The sequence below is a fragment of the Rhinolophus sinicus genome, linkage group LG14 (genome assembly GCF_036562045.2).
Source record: "Rhinolophus sinicus isolate RSC01 linkage group LG14, ASM3656204v1, whole genome shotgun sequence".
Lineage (NCBI taxonomy): Eukaryota > Metazoa > Chordata > Mammalia > Chiroptera > Rhinolophidae > Rhinolophus > Rhinolophus sinicus.
Window position 1 is genome coordinate 1786311 of NC_133763.1, and position 21113 is coordinate 1807423.

At 40.9% G+C, this 21113-nt stretch overlaps 1 protein-coding gene across 12 annotated transcripts in view; it reads right to left on the reverse strand.

Moving 5' to 3' along the window:
• Positions 1 to 21113, reverse strand: part of WWP1 (WW domain containing E3 ubiquitin protein ligase 1) — a 77862-nt gene that overhangs the window by 37021 nt on the left and 19728 nt on the right. For 8 of the 12 annotated variants that reach the window (XM_074319039.1, XM_074319038.1, XM_074319036.1 and 5 more), the window contains 6 exons: positions 16804 to 16894; positions 11363 to 11501; positions 10598 to 10722; positions 6618 to 6755; positions 6464 to 6530; positions 3721 to 3905 (listed from right to left, as the gene is read on the reverse strand). In XM_074319039.1, coding sequence (XP_074175140.1) covers positions 3721 to 3905; positions 6464 to 6530; positions 6618 to 6755; positions 10598 to 10722; positions 11363 to 11501; positions 16804 to 16873 — 724 coding nt within the window. In that variant the 5' untranslated portion in view covers positions 16874 to 16894. Of the gene's footprint in view, positions 1 to 3720; positions 3906 to 6463; positions 6531 to 6617; positions 6756 to 10597; positions 10723 to 11362; positions 11502 to 16803; positions 16895 to 21113 lie in introns of those variants that run through there. The other 4 variants (XM_074319040.1, XM_019726258.2, XM_074319041.1 and 1 more) reach the window with 2 other exon arrangements.

Below are 21113 nucleotides of genomic sequence, written 5' to 3' on the forward strand. Positions count from 1 at the left end.
TCAAACCAGAAACAAGCCAAACAAAATACCACTTACTGAAATGTTTATTAGAAATCTGCTAACCCCTTTTAGGGGCATCTTACTTTATCCTCCCAGCGATGTGTCAGCGCCAGCCCCTGACCTTGCCACGGTACCAAGCTACACAAGATGTTAACACGGGGAGGCTGGAAAGGGAGCGGGGACCTCCAGGGACATTTCTTTGCAACTTTCTGTGAATGTGTAATCATTTCAGACTAAAAGGCTAAAAGCAAAGTCTAAGAAACTTGTGAAATCAGTTACTGCTGAGCTCTGACCTATTTTATTAATCAAACAATAATTGTATATTAGAAAACGTCATTTTACACTAAAAGTTAGGGGCGGGGGAAGAAAATGTTTTCCTTAAATACTGACCACTGTCCAAGGACTATGGTGAATATTTTACACTATGGCGCTTAACCTTTGAAACAATCCTAATAGGGAGTTAGTTGAGTATTATCCTCTTTTCATAAATGGAGGGGCTAAGTTTTGAGGTTGTTAAGTTTATCCAAGGTCACACAGTTACTGTGTTAAGTGGCAGAACTGGGATTTAAGTCCTATTAGGAGCCAAATCCAACCTTCCTCTACATGACTGCCTACCATTTTCGCTTAAAATGATGACCAATATTCACAGCAACTAAACTTATCAGATGGGTCCCCTTAATCAAGACTCAAGGAACAGGACGGGGGTGCCCTCATGTACAACGCTGTCTCTGGTGAAATCATTTGTCCTAAACTCCTGGCACAGGCCCACAGGTCCCTCCCGGAAACTCCCAGGCCAAGTGTGTCCCAGAATTCCTCAGTGTGGATTTCAGGACGGTGACGTGGCACAGACACTGCACATCACACGAGCACCCAAGCAGGTCTGGGGGCACACACTGTTACTTCTGCAGCAAAAGGCAGGCGCACTCATACCAAGCATGACAAACTCAAAACACCCTCAAGCCAGTGCTAGTCATTCTGCCATCACAGGAGTTTACCAAAAACCTCTGGGCTTTCAAGATTTTAGGGTCCTGGAACTGCAGGAGAGGGATTAGAAACATGCACAGTGGTACACACAGGATGTGCACACTCCCACCCCAGCCCAACAAACAGGACTAATTTTCAAAGTCCTTAATTTAGAAATGGAACGCCATTTCTACACTAACACCTTCAAAGAGACTACCCCCTTCCTGGAAAATGTACCTGAATTCATCCTCCCACTAAGGGATGGCACATGGCACAAAAGACCTTGGTGACATGGTCGCTACCAACGAGGCAGGTTCCAGAAGCCTTTGCAGCCAATGGACGGCCAGCTCTTGGATTATTTGGTCGGATGTCACCAGCAGGACTGCACGGAGGGGAAAGTAATCAGGTGCCTGCAGGAGTGTTACCTGAGGCCCAGCACAGCTCTGCCAGCCAGGTGGACAGCAAAGCAGGGTGCAGAGCTGAGAGCCGCAGGGCTGGGTGACAGGCCAGCGCTCCCCCGTCCCGCTCTGGCCTCCCTGGGCCTCCGTCCCTCCAGGACTAGTACCGATGTGAGTTACAGAGAGTTGATTCCGTAAATGGAAAGGCAGTGTCTGGAACAGGGACGGCACCGACGTCAGCCTTATACGCTGACTGTCTTAGGTTCCTCGTAGTTACTGTGACTGTCACGGGAAATAGTGATGATGGAACTTTCTTCTCCAGTTCCTCATCTGTGTCCTACTTTTACCTTGACATTTCAGGCAAGGGTAAATAAGAAGGTGGGATTGAATTTATTCCCATGGAAAGAATCTACCAAGTACCTGACAGGCTGTGGAGCGTAAACAAGGTTCTACAATGAGGGGCCTCCCTCAGGCGTCTTCTCCTGTTGCACCAACATCTGAATCTACCCAAACGCAATCTACTCAAACAGCTAAGCGCTGCAGAAAGAAGAGCTGACGCTCCGACTGCATGTCCTTAAATGGAGGGTGACGACAGAATGAGAGAAAGGCGGACGCACCCTCTCAGACCAGCCTCCGGCGCACGCGTCTCCTGCCTCAGGAGGGGGCTTACTGAAGACCTGGGCCTGCTAGCTCATCACTTCCAGAAAGGATGGGACTGGACCTGGTGTTTGGAATCCAATGCTTGTCCCACAGAACCAACCAGCTCATTCATTTGGTCACATAAGGGAATTATTTTTGTTTTTCACAGCCTCTTTGGAACATTTCCAGGAAGTCACATTGCTTAAAATAATACTTTTCTTTTTATGTGTGGATAACTAGGTTTTTCCATCATGTCTTTGCTGTGGGTATTTGACAACTCAAAAACTCCTCTGGCCAAAAACCACTGGATTCATGCTCTCTTGTGACGGATTCTAGTACTTAGATAAACCATGTTTCTAGGTGCTGGTATTTTAAAAAATGAAATTTCGGTCCTTCCTATAGGTACTTCCTCAAGCTATTTTTAAAAACTGGAAGATTTAATTTAGGATAAATAATGTAAGGCAGAGTTCTAGAAAACACTATTATATTTATTCTCAGAATTAAGGATGCTATTTACATTTATGGTCCCTTTTCATACAGATCATAAAAGATGGAATCTCAGGAATAGCAGCTGTTTTAACTGATCTGTTCTTCATATAGAGACAATTCTGAATAATCTAAGATGATGTTTCCTTTTCTGCTTTGCTAACAGAAATCTGAGACAAATGTTCTTACTAGAAAGTTGGCCAGAATCAGAAAATAAATGCATCTGCTCACACATTTTACCCCGGTTATATGTATTTTCTCTTCATTTTCCAGCACCTTAAATTAATGACTAAAAAGTTCTACCTATTCTGGTACTTAAGATCTTTAAATCCATATTTTTTAAAAAGGGCAGCTTTAAAAATTCAATTTAAAAATTTTCAAAATTCCCATCAATTCCCATGTTTACAAAAACTCTCAGGCTAATGCATGATACGTAACCCCCAACCCTGAGTATAAATACAGAAGTATCTTAACTATAAATCCATCTACTTTCTTTTAACCACTGAATTGCTTCTCTACAAGTTTCTGCTTTTGACTGCTTTCCCATAAATGGACAAAACCAGGAAGAGACACACGCTCTGGAATCAAGAGACCAGGACTCCAGCGCCAGCCCCAGCACACACGCTAGTCATTTTAAGCAAATTCTAAAATGTTTCAGTTTCAAGACATTCATTTGAAAGAGTTAATATACAAAGATCAAAAATAATGCATGAACTCTACAGCTGAACCCATTGAAAAACAGGGTCATTCCTTCTGTAATAGAATAATGCTTCCTCTTGGAAAATATGAAACTCTCTGAGACCTATATAGGCTCACAGAACATTTCTCTACTAAGTTATATGCCAACAAATAAATATTTGTGCACTGAAAGACAGGCTAAAGGAACCACTCATTACTGACAAATCAATGAATTCGCTTAAATTCTTTTAGAAATATATTCCACATTATTAATTAAATAGTACTTTTCGTGGCATAAAGCCTAACAATCTAGCTATCATAGAAGTTTTTTCTTAGTGAAATGTGTTGTGATCTCGAAACTAATAGATTTTTGGCGTACGTTCCTAAATAATCTTGAAAATTTCAAAATGATTACAAAAAAATTCAGGCATTGTAATTTTTAAATTCCTATCGCAGAATTGAAGATCAAGAAAGACGCAAGTAAGAGTGTAGGCACAGATCCATTCAGTTTAATTTAGTTCTCGTTTCCACGTGCATCATAAAGAGCCGTGCTTACCAGTGTCGTTGGCAGGCTCAGACGCGAGTGGGGCCGGAGCTGGTGTGTTCTTGGGCCTGGCAGCGCCCTGAGACGGACATGGCGGCGTGCTGTCTCCGTTCAGCACGCATGAGCAGCGTGAGCTCTGTGCTGAGGGGTTTGCACACACAGGGTCGCCGACTCCATTAGCGCCTTCAGCAGCCAGCCTTCAAGAGAAGAAGCCTCACTTCAGAGACTTAGAACAATTAAACAGCTTTGCACCAGAAATTTTCCTAAGAAATCATTACTGAGTTCTTAATACTCCAGCAAAATGACAGATACAGAGAGTAATGAACAAACATATGGCATGCTTTTATTATGCAAACATTTAAATTATTGTCAGTTCTAAGTGCATCCATACTGGCAGATAAAGCTATACAAAAAAATACAAAGATGCTAAATCAAAATGAATTCAGTCCGTCGAAAGAGTGTTCAAAGTGTACATTTTAAATATTTAAGCCTAAGAAGATCAATCTTTATTTTAAATACTCTGAAAGTATTTTCGAAATGCTCGTGAAACTTACAAAAATCAATTTAAAACTATTGCAATTTTATGGAATACTGGAAAAGTCTTCAAATGTTGATGGTAAATTATTATTACTAGGCATTAAAATTATGAGTGCATGATGAACAAAGGCTAAGTATTACACCATCGATTTAGAAGAATTTATAGTGTGTAACTTAACTACAAATAAGAACTACAAAGGCAAACACTTTAACTCTTCTTGGTAGTGGCTAGGGAGCTGGGTGATGTTGTGTGAGTGACCAGGAGAGCTTTCCTCACACCCTGGCTGCATGGCCCCTCCTGCCTACAATCCACTGTACTTGGAATAAGATCTAGAATGCTTACCACAGTCAACAAAGCTTTTTCAAACTCGGCCCCTAACCCTGCCAATTTCTCTGATCTCGTTCTTCACACTCCCTGTGCTCACGTCACAGCAGATATACTGTATCGATTGTACTAAATAGAAAAACATGCTGAAAAGCCTTCAGATGTTTATGACAAATTTTTATATATGAGGCAGTAGAATTATGACTATGCAATTACCCCAAAGTTACCTGTTATATTCTGGAGTTAGAGGAATTTGTAGAGCATAAATTAACCACAAAGAAATTTAGGTTCTTTGCACTTAGGACGGCCTCTGCCTGAGTGCTCTTCCCTCAGAACTCTGCACAAATGGTTCAGTTTCGGCTTTTTCGCGTTAGCTCGAATGGCACTTCCTCCGAGATGATTTCCAGGCATCTCTCTTTAAAACAGGCTTCCTTCCATTCCTGTCACTTGTCCTGTTTCAACGTCCCAGTTCTCATCGCTGTCTCCCACCAACTAACTCATATTCTCCCTGTGCATGACCCACCCTGATCCCACCAGCATGGAAACCTCATGGGATCAGGGCTGGGACGAGTGCCTGGCTCCAAACACTCAGCAAGTATCTGATGAGTAAACGACGAGGGCCACGCTCCTCTCCCCTTGTCACCCGTACTTTTGGAATCAGATGTGTTGAGGAAGTTTGGGCAGGTCAAGTCTGCAAACAGCTCCCAAGTGATTCTGATGTGTACATCCCTCCCCAGCCACGCAGCGAGCAGGCCAGGTTAGAGAGATCCTGTGAAGTTCTCATGGGCTGCAGAAGGAATCTTCCTGCAAAATGTGTTACTGTGCAATGCAATAACATTAGCTTTCAGACTGGTAGTGATGCAAGCACGCGCCTCTAGCTTTCTAAAATAGACACGCAAATACACTACATCACTTTAATGAACCTAATTGCTGTACCCTTTGTCCTTAAGTTTCTCAATGTAAATTATAATACGGACGCTGGATATATTTATTTAAGCCAAATATATATTCAGGAGACATCCTTGCCTGTTCAGGTGCTCTGCGAGAATCACTCAATGGCAATTAAGGAGGAGTGACATTAGTGACTGCAGATTAATAAGGTCATAGACTAGCACGCTCCTTCAAATGCACCAAGTCAGTTTTACAGCAACATATGTTCATAATTTCACGTGTTCATTCCATTGCACCTCATCTAGTATATGCTTTTATTCCAACTTAAATGATTCTAAACAGAAAGCCTCTATTAATTCTCATCAGAGTGCATGCGAGGGAGTGTCTGACACGGCAGGATGGTTTCCGAGGGAAGTCACATCTGTGCAGCATTTATCCCCAGTGATCTCAGGAAGCCGCCAGCTCACACAGCAGTAAAATGCCCATTTCGCACGCAATCTGACTCTCTGTACTGACAAACCGGGCCCACTCAGGTTTTAAAAAGCCCATTTCCAACAAGAAAAAAGAAGTGCTGCCACAGGCCACATGGATGAACCTTACGCTCAGTTAAAGAAGCCAGTCACAAAAGGTCAGAGTGTGTGATGCCGTTTATGTGAAATGGCCAGAACAGGCACATGTACTGCGACAGACGTAGCTCAGTGGGCAGCAGGAGCTGGAGGCGAGGCGGGGGGAGAGCCTGCTCATGAGCGCACGCGGGAGGGGAGGTTACACAACTGTGTGATGACACTCAGACCTGACGTGGGCACCTCGGGAAGGTGAATTTTATGTACATGGATTAGAGCTCAACAGAGCTGTTATGTTTTTAAAAATGACTTTCTCGGGAACTCAATCGAATGACGTTTTAAATTCTATGGCGAACTCTTAAGAAAAGGTTAAAGTTAAAACCTGCAAGTGTGGGAAATGTCCCATGACGTGCACAAACACTCCACCATGGCGTCCTACCTGGTCGTCGTCCTGGCGGAGGGCTCTGCATTCTCATGTAAGGCATCCCCATTTTGCTGTATTTCTACTGAACAACAAGAGAGAAAGACAATGGGTTTTTATGCACTTCCTGAGGCTTTCCCTTCCAACTTAAACAACCCAGCGATCAGCTTACTGGTTGGAGGTGAGCTGCAGTTCGTCAGGCTTTCCAGCTCAATCGCCAGTCCATCCAGTACGACAGTCAGCTCTCCAGTTTGCACGACACCATTCTTGTTTTCCAAGGACAGTTTTAGCTGTTCTTTCACTCTTTCCACTGGAAAAGAAAAATCCTAATTGAAAAGCGTTGGCCACATACAGAAATGTTTCAGAATTAGACTACAGATGCGGGATGACTGTAACCCAGTACTTTCTGGCTGCGTGTGGAGGATCAGCGTTTTTCTCAGGCCCCCTGCAGGGGGGCTCCCTTCCCCGCCGTCCTCACCCCCACTGCACGCGCTCAGTTTCCTCTTGAGTTGCTCCTCTGCACAGTATAAACCTCAGAGAACATAGAAATGCATCCAGATGACAGACTCAGCAAGTGCCCAACCCTGCTCTTCAGCCCAGGCGACCGTGTATGACCTGGGGTTACAGCAAAATGTTTGCGTGACAGTCAGACGATTGCTTACTGATTCGGCCCTGCTACTTGTAGCTGCACTTTGAGTGAGTGGTCCAACTACTTTCAGCCTCCGTCTCCGAATACAAAATGCAGATAACAAGAGCATCACATGCAAGGGCCTGTCATCAGGTCCAAATGCAACACCACACACAACGCTCTTAGCCCCCACCTGACACAGTAAGTGCTCCACGGCTAAGTACTGTGACAACAGGTTTCTTTCTTCTTCATGGAAGGCCAGATGTTCTCTTCCTATTATCAGGTATCTAGTTCTTACCTCAACTCAAGATGATTTCGCTTCAACTTCGTCCACCCCACAGATTATATAGTAAAGTTATTAGTGGTCCTGTGTTATTCAACTGAGGCCAATTAGTTCCATCTCATCTTCCCTGGCTTCCTGTGCCTTTTGAAATGATAGTTCACTTTACTTCTGAGATAAACTCCGTGACTTTTGTCTTGGGTTTTGTTCTGTTTGCGTGTTTCATTTACCAAAGGTTCAGCATAAACACTGACTAATTATCCAGGTACAAAAAAAATAAGACCAAAGAACTCTGGAAATACTACTAATCTCTGGAAAGGAATTCTTTGCCAAACAATTAAGACCCACAAAATAAAAGAAGACCCTACAGAAAACCTACCCAACCATTTGTACCACCACAAACCTCACTTCCACTCCACATCACAAAAACAAGTAGAGAAACTAGGGGCAGGACAAAAGGCACACACACTCACACACACACACACACACACACACACACACACACACACACAGTACAAAAGCATGAATTTCAGATTTATCTCGATCCTAGTAACACACACCTGGAGAAAACTATATTGACCCCTATTCTGTCATTCTTGTCATTTCTTTCCACTCAAAGTATCTGGAATTTGAAGATTTAGCTCTTGTTCCTAAAATATTTAGCTGCTTGAGTAGATTCTTAAAGAATAGCCTTTTAAAATATCTTTAGTGTAGGTTTCCTGCTGGTAAATTCTCTCATTCTTTAATCTGTAAATGTTTGTATTCTCATCCTCAAAAAATGTGTTAGGCATGCACTTTTATATTGATAATGACCTTCGCTCAACTCTTTGACGATATTTTTCTAGTATCCTCTCCTATCATGGCTAATTCGACAATTCTAATTTATAAATTTTTGCAAGTGCCCTGTTTTCATGTCTAGCTGCTTTTTTGTCTTTGGTGTTATGCATTCCACTCTGATGTGTCTAGGCATGACTTTCTCTTTAGCATCTTGCTTGGGATATTATGGCTCTGCAGGTTCCTATTTTTCATGGTGTTCAAAAACCTACCGCCATTATCTCCTCTACTCTACCCTCCATTCCAAGGGTCAGCAAACCATGGGCCACAGGTCAAAGTTGACCCACTGCCTGTTTTGTAAGTAAGGTTTTATTTGAACACAGCCACGCTCACTCATTTGCATGTTTTCTATGGCTGCTTTCCTGCGCCATGGCAGAGCTGAACGGGTGCAACGAAGACTATGCGGCTGCAAAGCCGACATATTACAGAACAGGTCTGCCAGCCCTGCTTACGGGGGCTGGCTCCGGTACTCTGTAGCCTTTGATGGCCAGTTCCTTCTCGGATATTCAGCTAAGGGCAATCTTTGGGCTTGAGTACAGTCAGGGTCTGTTTCTAATTCTGCCAGTGGCTGGAGGGCACGTTTAAGTAAGTTTATGTTGAAAGATAATGACAGTTCAGAAAAAGTTACACTGCGACAGCATTTAGACAAAAAGAATGAGTTCACGATAGAGCCTGCATCATGGTCAAGACAAAAGAGGGGGTGGAGGGAGGATCTGCTAGATAAACAGAACACAAGATGAAAGTGGGCCAAATTCATCCATGATAAGAAAAATTCATACTATGAAAAACTGGGTAGCAACAGGGGGAAATTCACTTAGATGCACGTTTTATACCCTTCTCCGTAATAATTCCATGTACATTAAAGAATTAAATACAAAAACACACTAAGACAATGCATAGTTATTGACAACAAGTAGAAGACTAGCTGGACAGACACTCGGAGAACTAAGCCAGAGCAGGAAATGAGAGAAACTAAGTGAAGACTATAAGGAGTTGGACTTGATCTTCTAGCCAAGTGTTTTTCAAACTGGTTTGAGACCCAGGGTTCCACAGAAACGAGTTCCGGAACTGCTGGGGTACCCAGAGTCAGGGCCGGTGAGCGTGTGCGCGCATGTACTTGTGTGGTCCAATACCGCTGTGTTTACATACAGTAAGATTCCACTGTAAGGTTTCATTTGAATTTTTTTAAACTTTTGGCTGTTGATCATGGAAAGCACTGAAAACACAGATGAATAAAATAGTCTCCACTTCGAAGCTGCTTGCTAATTCCATCACGTTTGTGATTTAGTTTACATAAATGCCAACTCAAATTCCTGCAATAACATTCTCCACACGACCACACCAATTCCCTGCATCCCTAAAATTACCGAGAATATCAAGTCCCACACAAATACTTTTCCTGGTTCCAGGTACCTCCTCCATACTGTAATGTGCCTCCAAGGGCTTTATTCTGTCCGCCATTCGTACCAGACTTCTTCGCGTCTTGCCAGAAACCATGCAGGACTTCTCAGGCCTGCAGATCCAAGGCTCCCTAAAGGCAGCCCTGCTCTCAGCGGCCTTCTCTGCTTTAGGGCCACAAGCCCTAGCATCTCAGTCTACTTCCTCCCGGCACTCCTCTCCCACGCCCTCCCTCACACACAGGAGCCGGACTCAGCACACCGCAGAACACACCCCCACGGCCCACCGCCTGGAGCCCTCTCTCCATGGAGACAGATTCTGTGCCCTTAAGGGGACGGTCAAACACTTTCTGGATACAGCTGTCCTCAGCAACATCACACCTTCTCACTGATAACCTTTCCCCTAGACCCGTGAGTGAATTCTAATTGGACGGTAGGACAGGAAATGTTTTTGTACTGAGTATCTTTATTATCACTAGGTTGTCATGTTTTTGTTGGGTTAGTGTTCGGTTCATAAGTAGTGTTTGTTGGTTTGCTTTTTAGAAATGAATCCCACAACACTCCAAAATTTAACTAGAGCTCATTCAACTGATAATTAACACCCGAGTCAAGTGCTAAGCCAAGAGGCTGAATAAAGGCAGCCAAGAATTTGATCAATTATCAGTGTATTTTTAAATGCTACAAGGCTGTCTAGAGTCGTATCAGTTTTCTATTACTTCTAATCAAAATTGAGCACCTAAGAATCAGAAAACTTGTGTTCCGGTTGTAACAGCAAGTACCTGTGTTCTTGAGCAAATCATGAGGGCCTGTGGTCACGCTCTAAGTCTGTAGGATGGAGAACGGCCACCTGCTGTAAATAGTATTTCCTGTTGCAAGCATCACCAGCCACAGGCAATACCCGAAGCTCTCCATTACAAATACAAAAACTAGCATTTTTGCTTTGGGGCTTCAGGATACTTTCAAAGCATTTAAAATAAACTTTTAAAGAAACAAAGGGTAGAACAAAAACTTACACTTTCTGTTGTGTTTTAACAAAGCTTGTTTCAAATCTATTGTTGCTCTTCCTAATAAAGCATCTGCTTTTAAAGTATGATGGCTCCAAACTCGGAATTCCAGTGTGGTCTGTGGGGTCACATTTCTGTAAGGGTAAATTACAACAAAAATATAGGAGGATATACCATTATTCTACGCAATAATTCCTATTAAATTATTTACTTCAATCATTTTTCAAAAGCCATGATTCAGTTTATTTGAGGAAAAAATATTGTATGAAACAGTAAACTACCTGAATTATAAAAACAGTATTTGCCTTCAAGCACATTAGGATTTCACTAGCTAGATAAGAATTTTTGTAATTGGTGAACCAAAACACCAGTAATACCTCAAGAGTCTGAGACTTCACAATAATTATTTCTATTTGAACATATTTCTATAGATTTTAGACAATTGATGGCACTGGTTAAAACACAAATTTATAACCCTGTAGTGCAGAATGCCAAAATTAAGAATAATTGACTTTATGCCCTATATTTTTACCACAGTAAGAGAAAATATGAGTACATGGAAATAATGTACTTTATAAAGCAAAAGCAATGACCATTGATGCCTCCTCTGTAAAGAAAATGAAATTAACCCCCAATGTTTATATACTTTAAAGGCTTCTTCATATGAAAAACAAGTCATCACTTTGAAGTCACCCTACAAAATAATAATTCAAAAAATCCCAAGGAGCACATGCCCCTTTGAAGCTTCTCCACTCTTTTGTACAAGGTACTTACACGGTTAGCTGTTCATCCCATTTGGGATTAGAGGAGCTATTGGATTTTGCTGTTTTCTTAATTTCTCCATCCACAGCTACTTCTGTATATATTGCTGTTCCAAACCAGTTCTTTTTTCTTTTTAGTTTGGCACTAGAAACTAACAGAAACATGATAATCACTAGTGAATATATGTAGCCAGAAAGCAGTATTTTGTGCTAATACATCAATAAAAATGGAGCTGTGCTTCTTGTGCAACCAAACTCTTTTAATTGACAGAATGGAAACAACAATAGAACAAGAGTATGATAACGTCTGAGAACCATTTGAGTTTTGACAGTGGTTTGAACTATAATTCACATACCATATAGTTCACTCATTTACACTATATAATTCAATGGTGGCTGTGCCACCAAAACTACAATCAATTTTAAAAACTAGGCATCTCCCCAAAAAGACACCCCATACCATTAAGCAGCCACCTTCCTGTTTTCTCCCAAGCCCCCTCCCCGAAGCCCCAGGTAACTACAGCTGACCCCCGAACAATACAGGTCTACAGAGGTCCACTTATACGCAGATTTTTTTCAATAAATACACACAATACTGTAAATGTATTTTCTCTTCCTTATGGCTTTCTTAATAACATTTTCTTTTCTCTAGCTTACTTTAAGAATAGAGTATATAACACACATACATACAGAATATGTTAATCGGCTGTTTTCAGTAAGGTTCCAGTCAGCAGTTGGGGGGGTCAGAAGTTATCCTCGGGGGGTCAGCACCTCTAACCCCCACACTGTTACAGGATCAACTGTAAACCTCCTTTCTTTCTCTTTAGATTTGCCTACTCGGGATATTTCACGTGGCTTTTTTGTGACTGGCTTTTGTCACTTAGCACGCTTTAAGGTTCACGCAGGTGGTAGCATGTGCCAGAACTTCATTCCTTTTGCTGACAAATAGCATTCCACTGTGTGGACACACCACTTTTTACTTCTCCATTCACCAGCTGATAGACATTTGGATTGTCTCACTTTCTGGCACTTGTACATAATCCCGCTAAGAATGTTGGTACACACTTTGGTGTGAACATGACTTTTTAGATTTAACACCCAAGGCCCGATCCATGAAAGAAATAATTGATAAGCAGGACTTCATCAAAATCAAAAATTTCTGCTCCATGAAGGATGTCAAGAGAATAAGAAAAAAAGCCACAGAATGGAGAAAATATTTACAAAAGATACATCTGACAAAGTACTGTACTCTAAAATGTATTTAAAACTCAACAAGAAAACAAACAACCTGATTAAAAAACAGGCCAAAGACCTTCACAGACACCTCACCAAAGATATACAGATGGCAAATAAGCATATGAAAAAATGTTCCATGTCACATGCCATCAGGGAAATGCAAACTAAAACAATAATTAGATCCACTGCGCACCTATCAGAAAGGACAAAATCCGGACCCCTGACAACAGCAAACACGGGTGAGGACGTGGAGCCACAGGAACTCTCACTCACTGCTGTCGAGAATGCACAACGGTACAGCCACCTTAGAGGACAGTTTGGTGGTTTCTTACAAACTAAACATACTTTCACCATGTGATCCAATAAGTGTGCTCCTTGGTATTTACCCAAAGGAGTTGGAAACTTATGTCCACACAAACCCTGCACATGGATGTTTATCACAGTTTATTCATAATCGCCAGAACTTGGCAGCAAGCAAGATGTCCTCAGTAGGTGATGGATAAATAAACTGGGCTCCATCCAGACAGTGGCATGTCATTCAGCACTAAAAAGAAATGAGCTATCAAGTCATGACAAGACACAGAGGAAACTTAGATGCATATGACTAAGCAAGAGAAGCCAATCTGAAAAGTCTGTACACTGCATGCTTCCAACTCTGTGACATCCTGGAAAAGGCAGAACTGTGGAGACAGCGACAGACAGATGTTTGTCAGGGATTGGGGGTCGGGGGGCGACTGAACAGGGGCAGCACAGAGGATGTTTGGGCAGTGAGACGACTCTGTGTGATGCCATAATGGTGGATCCATGTCGTTACACATCTGTCCAAACCCATAGAACGTACGACACCAAGAGTGACCCCAGTGGAAACCGTGGACTCTGGGGGATGATGACGTGTCCGTGTAGTGTTATTATTGTAAGAAATGTACCACTGGTGGGGGGTGATGATAATGGGGAGACAGTGCATGGGTGGGGGCAGGGGTGCTTGGGGATCTCTGTACCCTCCTCTCAGTTTTGCTATGAACCTAAAACTGCTCTAAAAAAATTAAATCTTAAAAAAAAAAAGGAAAGGAAAAGCACTGGGTTGGACACATCCGGGTTCATATCTTAGCTCTGCCACTTACTAACCACCTAACCTTAAGTAAGTCAATGAACCTCTATGATCTTCGATTTCCTCAGCTGAAAAACCAAGGACCAATAGCACCTGATGTTAGGACGGGTGAGGAAGGCGTGACAAGCAAAGCTGCCATCAGCGAATGCTGACACCCGCAGGGTGACTATTACTGACTGCACAGTGTCACCTCTCCTGAGTAACTGCAGACACATTCAAAATACACCCACTGAGTACCTTTAACTGGCAAAGTCATCAAAAATACCAGATGCTGGCAAGGCAAGGACAGCGATTTTTTTTTAATTTAATTTTTAATCTCACAAGGATTTTACAGTAGGCTGACCAAAACTCTGCATGTAAATAACTAAAGTACTATGATTTTAAATAACCAAAACATAACATGAATTCAAATAAGAAGTTTAATTAGTGGGATACATAGATTTTATTTTTCCATTAATGAGTTTCCTTTCACGGTATACACAGAATGTCCTCTATGTAAGATTATATAAACATTAAAAATCGATCAGAAAAAGAGAGTCGTGTGTGTGTGCATAGAGAGAGAATTTAATTTAAAAATCTCAATCACAATATTCCCCCCCATCCAAAACTCTAGTAATAAATGTAGGAAATGTATAGGATACCCTAAGGATTACTATGCAACTTTACTGATGGGCAGAAGACTTGAAGGAAATGACATAATATATTCCTGGAGTTGGAAGTTTTAGCACTGAATGATTTCAATTACCTCCATTTTAATACATTGTTTTTAAATGATCAAAATGGAAACATTAATAGTCGTTCTGAAACAGGTTTTTTTGAAAGTGGTGACAGAGGAAAAGGGAGGGGGACTCTATAATCTAAATGAAAGGTAAAGAAAATTAGAGAATAGTGAAGGCAAGTTTTAAAATGCAAAGTAAAAAGATATTTTTCCCAATATATATTTTTAAAGTACTATAAAATAAAATGATTAAAACAGTTTTTCCCGTGATATAAGAGCAGAGGTGAAAAGAACAGAAATAAGATATTAGAGTATGATAATGGTGGCATTCCAAATCAACGAGTAGATAGATTATTCCATAAATGTTGAAGCATTTGAAAGAATAAAGCTAAATCCATAATTCACAACACTCATGAAAAAAGTACATATGATTAAAATTTTTCAAAAGTGAAACTATTAAGGTAAAAACACAACAGCTAATAATTTAAATGTGAATACAACAGCCCATTAGTTTTTCAATCTCAAGTCTTATTTTTTTATACATCTTGTACGTTGTTTCTGACCCTTTTCTATAGAAAGCCTGAAATCTAAAATATTGAGGAGTATTCACTTCTGTGTGCTCTTATGCACATGTGCACACCACACTCAGGTACAAATTCACGCACGTGTGCACACTGCACTCAGGTACAAACTCACGGACGTGTGCACACAGCACTCGGGTACAAACATGTGCACACCATACTCGGGTACAAACTCACGCACATGTGCACACACTTGGGTACAAAATCACGCACATGTGCAACACACTTGAGTACAAACTCACGCACATGTGCACACCGCACTGCGGTACAAACTCACACACCTCTTCTTTCCCGACCCAACTCCCACCCTCCTGAGGCAAATCTTCTATGCAGTGTTCCAGGCACAGCCGCACACACCGGGCTCTACGTCCATGTGGCAGCTCATTCCACACTATGCCACACCTGGCTCTTTCACTTACCAATCCTGTCTGAGAACTTGGCTCCTACGGGCGGGCGTGCAGATTCATTTCTTTCATTTCACTTTATTTCACTATCCACCTAGAATTCCACCGTCAGTCTTTTGCTATACAAACTAATTCTCTCTCCACACACATATATAACATATAAAATATATATAATATATATTATAATCTTTCTATATATGTACATATTTATATATAATATATAATAAAAATTCTATATACAGAGGGTGCCCAAAAAACTGTATACATATTTTAAGAAAGGAAAACTGTATTAAAATTGTAATACTCAATATATTCCAATAACAAAAAATGAATCCAAGTCACGTTTGACTCCTGCAATTACAAGAGGTGCTCAAAGTGGTTCCTATCAGTATCCAGACACTTCTGCTTACAGCCAGCTACTGCTTGAGCAACGTTAACCAGGTCCACTTGTATACTTTTTTTGGCACCCCCGGTATACATTACTTCTAGGAAATTATCTTACAGATATTTATATTGTTATATAAATAACATAAATATAAACAATAATTATACAAACGATATAGTTTATCATTTTATAAGTGATAGTAATACTTCATCAATTATAAGCTGTTTATAGTTATATAAAAGTATAAATATCTGTCATAGGACTATAACAGAAAAAAATAAATTTCTAGAAGTGAAACTGAAAGCTTAAGGACCACTCTCCTTGAATCACGTATTCCAAGCATCAAGAACGCATGATCGGAGGCCCCTCACCATGGCCCTTCCATGCCTTTGCAAACGCTGTCCCCTTGCCCTCAATGCTCTCTGCTGCCAACCTCATTTGAGATGAAAGCGAGTCCTACTGCAGGAGTTAAAGTGTCCCCCTCTGAGTCCTCTGTGAGTCCACGGGCCCCCTCCAATCCCAAGCACACCTGCGATACCTGGGTCCCCATGTACCCAGTTAATGACGACCGTGCACAGGAACTGTCCACACAAAACGAACCTGTTTCACCACTGTAACTTCCGGGAGACCTAGGGCGTTGTGTTTTCATATACGTGTATGTCATTCCACTTAACAAATACTGGCCCACTGACTGAATGGATGGCTAAACGGATAAAAGGCCTTCAGCCTCCTTCTCCATTCTAATAAACAGTTAAGGACCAACTCATTGATGCTTATTGCAATATCCAAATTCTCCCACCATCAACGAGGATGTACCTTCTCTACATCGAGCACAGGTTCTATACATATTTACTGAATAAGTAAAATACTTTTACAGGGTGTCTACCTTTCAGGCCTGTTGCAACAAATACACTACAGTATGAATCTACAAGAAAAGATACTTATGCAATAAATCTGCTGAATTAGAAGTAAAAGAAAGTTTCATCTGGGAATCATGATTTTAACTTATAAAAATAACTTACCAGTTACCTGTAACTGTAACCTTCCACTGTGGTTATTACTCGTATCAGACCTTGGTGAAGCAGTGGCCATGTCCCAAAATTCAACTTAAACCTATGAAAAATTTAATTAAGTCATGTGTTAGACGAGAGATTATAACTTTCAGTATGATTAAAACTAGCTGAATCAATTAAGAAACCACACCTAATACAGTATTTTTCAACCCATCACATGTTGGTATATGCACACTTGTACTCCATTTAAAACTCAGACGTAATCCTCTGAGCACAAGAATATGGCCAATAAACCGTGACTGGGTCAATCTGAGCAAAGACACTAGGGTCACATGATGATTTATCAATAAAATAAACATACACATAATTGTAACCTGTTTTCTTACATATTATAATATGTACATGTTATCTGAACCACCTGAGAAGTTCTCCCCTTACCCTTTAATATTTAGTGTGTATTTCCTAAGAATGAAAATATTCCCTTAAATAACCACAATACAATGACCAAATTCAGGAATTTAACTAGTGTAGATGTTACTATTATCCAATACACATTCTATAATTTCGTCAACTGTCCCAACAATGCCCTGTGTCATAGTTTTCCAACATAGTACCTAGTTCAGGTCTATCTCCCGCATCAGTCGGCATGTCCCTAGTAAACCTTTCATGCTTCTTTTTATTTTTTTTTTCAAGTTCTGCTTCACTCCTCCACCCCAATTTCTACTTTTTAAATAAACTACAAGGCAGAGCTACTTCAGTTTTCTTCTGCATGACAAATACTTTAAGGCTAAACTATCCACCATTAACTTACTAAACATAAAGCAGAACATTCTGGGCAAGATTGAGAAATATTAATGAATACTGATGTCTAGCCTGTTTTTCCCTGTCTGTAGTCTTTTCTAGGCTCCACCGGAGTCTTCTCTAACTTAAGGAGCCCAGCGCTCTAAAATCATTCTACTTTCTTCACTTATAGTTGCAAACGCTATGTATCTGTGTGTGCCTGTGTGTATTTGTGTAAAAAGACAAGATAAACTGCTCACTATGAGTATCCAATTCTAATTAACATATAGTCACATGTTCTGAAACGTCATTCAGGCCAACACTCATCCTGCAGATGAGAAAAAGGGCTCAAGGACTGCATCTACCCGCAGCTGTCATGTTTATATCAGTTGTCATGTTTATATGAGAAAACAATGGAAAATGTGGGTTTGCAGTTTCTAGCAGTCTGGTTTGTAGATATTTTGAAAGGTCTTCCTGCTTTAATGCAAACAGATCCTGAATAAATTAAAACCAATGTACTTTTCAAACACTGTTATGTTCTCAAGAAGTATGAAATCATCAAGTCGGCTCTCACTCCATATAACGGTAGCCAAAAAAAACCAAACACCCACTTCTAAAAAGTTTGTTGAAGTAACAGAGGGAATGGTGAGTAGTAAGCAAAACAATTCTGTTTAATTAGAGCACTGCCCTAGATGTGCAGACAGACAGAGGCACTGGGGCCTGGAGACACAGGGGAGGGAGCTGAGACCCTGCCCCCTCCCAGGAGCAAGGGCCCAACCCTAGGAACCTCTGCTCACAGCAGGACTATATGCACAGGTTCTCAGGAAGACACCCCACAGAAGCCACTGGGGTCACCAGGACGAAGAGGAGCCAACATGAGCCTAAATTTGAAAAAATCAAACTTACAGAGAATAACCCACCATAAGTGAGTCAGCAGAAACAAAAAAATACTAGTTTCCAACCCTCCAAGGACTTTATATATTATGATTACCAAATATAAACTTCTAAAAATTAGTTTCAGCAAAAAAAGATAAAATAAAACATGGTCAAGCAATAAGAGGCTACGAAAATGGAACTGCATTATTTGAAAAAGAACCCACTAGAATTTAAACTCTTTATTATAGAATAGTTTCAGATTTACAGAAGAGTTGTGAAAATAGTAGAGATCTCACATGCCCCAGACCTAGTTTCTCCTATTATTACATCTTACAGTAGTATGTGACATTTGTCATAATTAATGAACCAATATCAATATTGGAAATTTCTCTAAAAATGCTAGGAATTGAATAACAAAAATGCCATATATGAAAATCTGTGGGATACATTAAGTTAGAGGCACATCTATAGCCTCACCGACTTATACCAGGAAAAGAAGAAAGGTTGAGAACTAATGAGTTAACAAGACAATCTGTTGTGTTAAAATGAATAACAGAGTAAAACCAAAGGAAGTAGGGAAACTAATGAAGCAAAAGGAAAAGGTAACAGAGAGGATCAATAAGGTCAGAGTTTTTAGAAACACTAACACCACAACTGCTGGTGAGACTGATGCAGAGTAAATGCAACAGACAGACCAGTGCATGTCAGGCCGCACTGATGTGACAGACGCAGCGATGCAGAGCTCTGGGAAAGGAGGGACCATCATATGGTCCTGAAATTATCTATAGTGCATGGAAAACACGAAACTGTCCCTACCGCACATCACATACAAAATCAACTCAAGGTGGACTGGGGATGTAAGTACGAAAGGCCAACTTTAAAACTTTTAGAAGAAATTACAGCAGAAAATTATTGTTCCGTGTCTTCCTAGAACAGAAGGATTTCTTAAACATACATACTAACCAAAAAAGAAAAGAGTGAATGTTTTGACTATGTGAAAGCCGAGAACTTGTCACAAAACATCATAAGGAAAACCAAAAGGCAAACACAAACTGGGAGATATTTATAAAACACGAAACTAATTATAGAGTAATACTTAAACTATATAAGAACTACAGAAAGTAAGGCAACACAGTAGGCAAATGGGCAAAAACCCAAACAGGAACTTTACAGACAAGGAAATCTGTAAGGCCGATAATTACATGAAAAGACAGAATCTCATGCTTCATCAGAGAAATAGAAGTTAAGACCACATGAGATGAGATGACATTTTCAACTCACTGGAAGTTTTGACAGTACCAAATAATGGCCAAACAGTGGTGGCTCTTGGACACTGGTACTAGGTGTTTCCATTGGTAAAATCTTGATGGTAGGTGTCAAGATTGTTGAAAACAATGCGGCATTATCATGCAAAGTTGAACACTTGCTTATCCTTCAATGAGCAATTCTAGATATAGACTATAAAAATTTTCTATTTATGTGCCAAGTATAAGCATTCCTCATAAACAGAAACACGAACAATACTGCAAGGGCCACGGATAGAAAGCCATTCAATGCCCTCATATAACGGCTAACTCATATAACAGGCCATTATGCAGCAGAGAGGAGGAATGCAGTAGGTGTCGCTTAGGCAACCACACAAATGGACCTTAGGAACATAACAGTGAATGAAACAGACAGACAAACAGGCTCTGAGGATTAACACTGCCTCTCCCTAGTCCCACCTCCAAGACGTAACACTCTACGCTGAGGCCATCCAAAGGTGCCTCCAACTCCGAAAGACAAGAAAGAAATGAATTTATTTGGCGTTTATCATGATCCATCTTCTGCTCTGCACTTCTCTGAAAATGCCATGAGTTATGATTGAAGAAGAAGCCCAGAAACACGGGCACTGTGGACCCTGAGTCTCAGGCTGTCTGACCAACACACACTGAATGAAGCCCACTAAAGAGCTGAGGTCAAAGGGCCAACCAGTGAAAAGCTGTCACTTCCAGGGAGTCCGCCAGGACTCTAAACGAAACACGTCGGCACAAACTAGCGTGGGAAGCCTCTGTGACATTCCGCACTCTGGACAAGGAGCTTTACTTTGTATGTGGTACAGCAACAGCCACACAGTCCAAAAATAAGTCTCCACGACTATATTCTTGTTATAAATTTAAATGTGCACACTGAGATTTTTCTATGTACTTTTATGATGCTTGAATGTCTTCTTAGAAGTGTATAAAGATTTGTAAATTAGATTTTCCTCTATAATAAAATATTATACCATTTGCTCAAGCTTTAAAAGGCCTATAAACATAAAAACTATTAAACTCAATATATTTGTGGTAATACCATTTAAAAAAAAGAGGAGATCAAAACACACTCAGAATAGCAGTTCCTTCAGGGGTTGGGGAGAGAGGAATATGGGGTTACAGAGACGCTCGCGGAAACTCTAACTGCTGGTACTGACCCAGTTTACACTGAGCGGCTAGCTCGCAAATGCCTGCTCTCATTATTAACTTCCAAATGTTAACATAGAAATTGGGATGTTCACGTCACATAACTTAAACATTTGAACAATGCACGGAAGGCAGAGCAGCAGAAACGAGAACGTCAGTTCACTGATTCGTCGGGTGTGAGGGAAGGGAGCACGTCTGCAGCCATGAGGGAAAGGAAGGAGA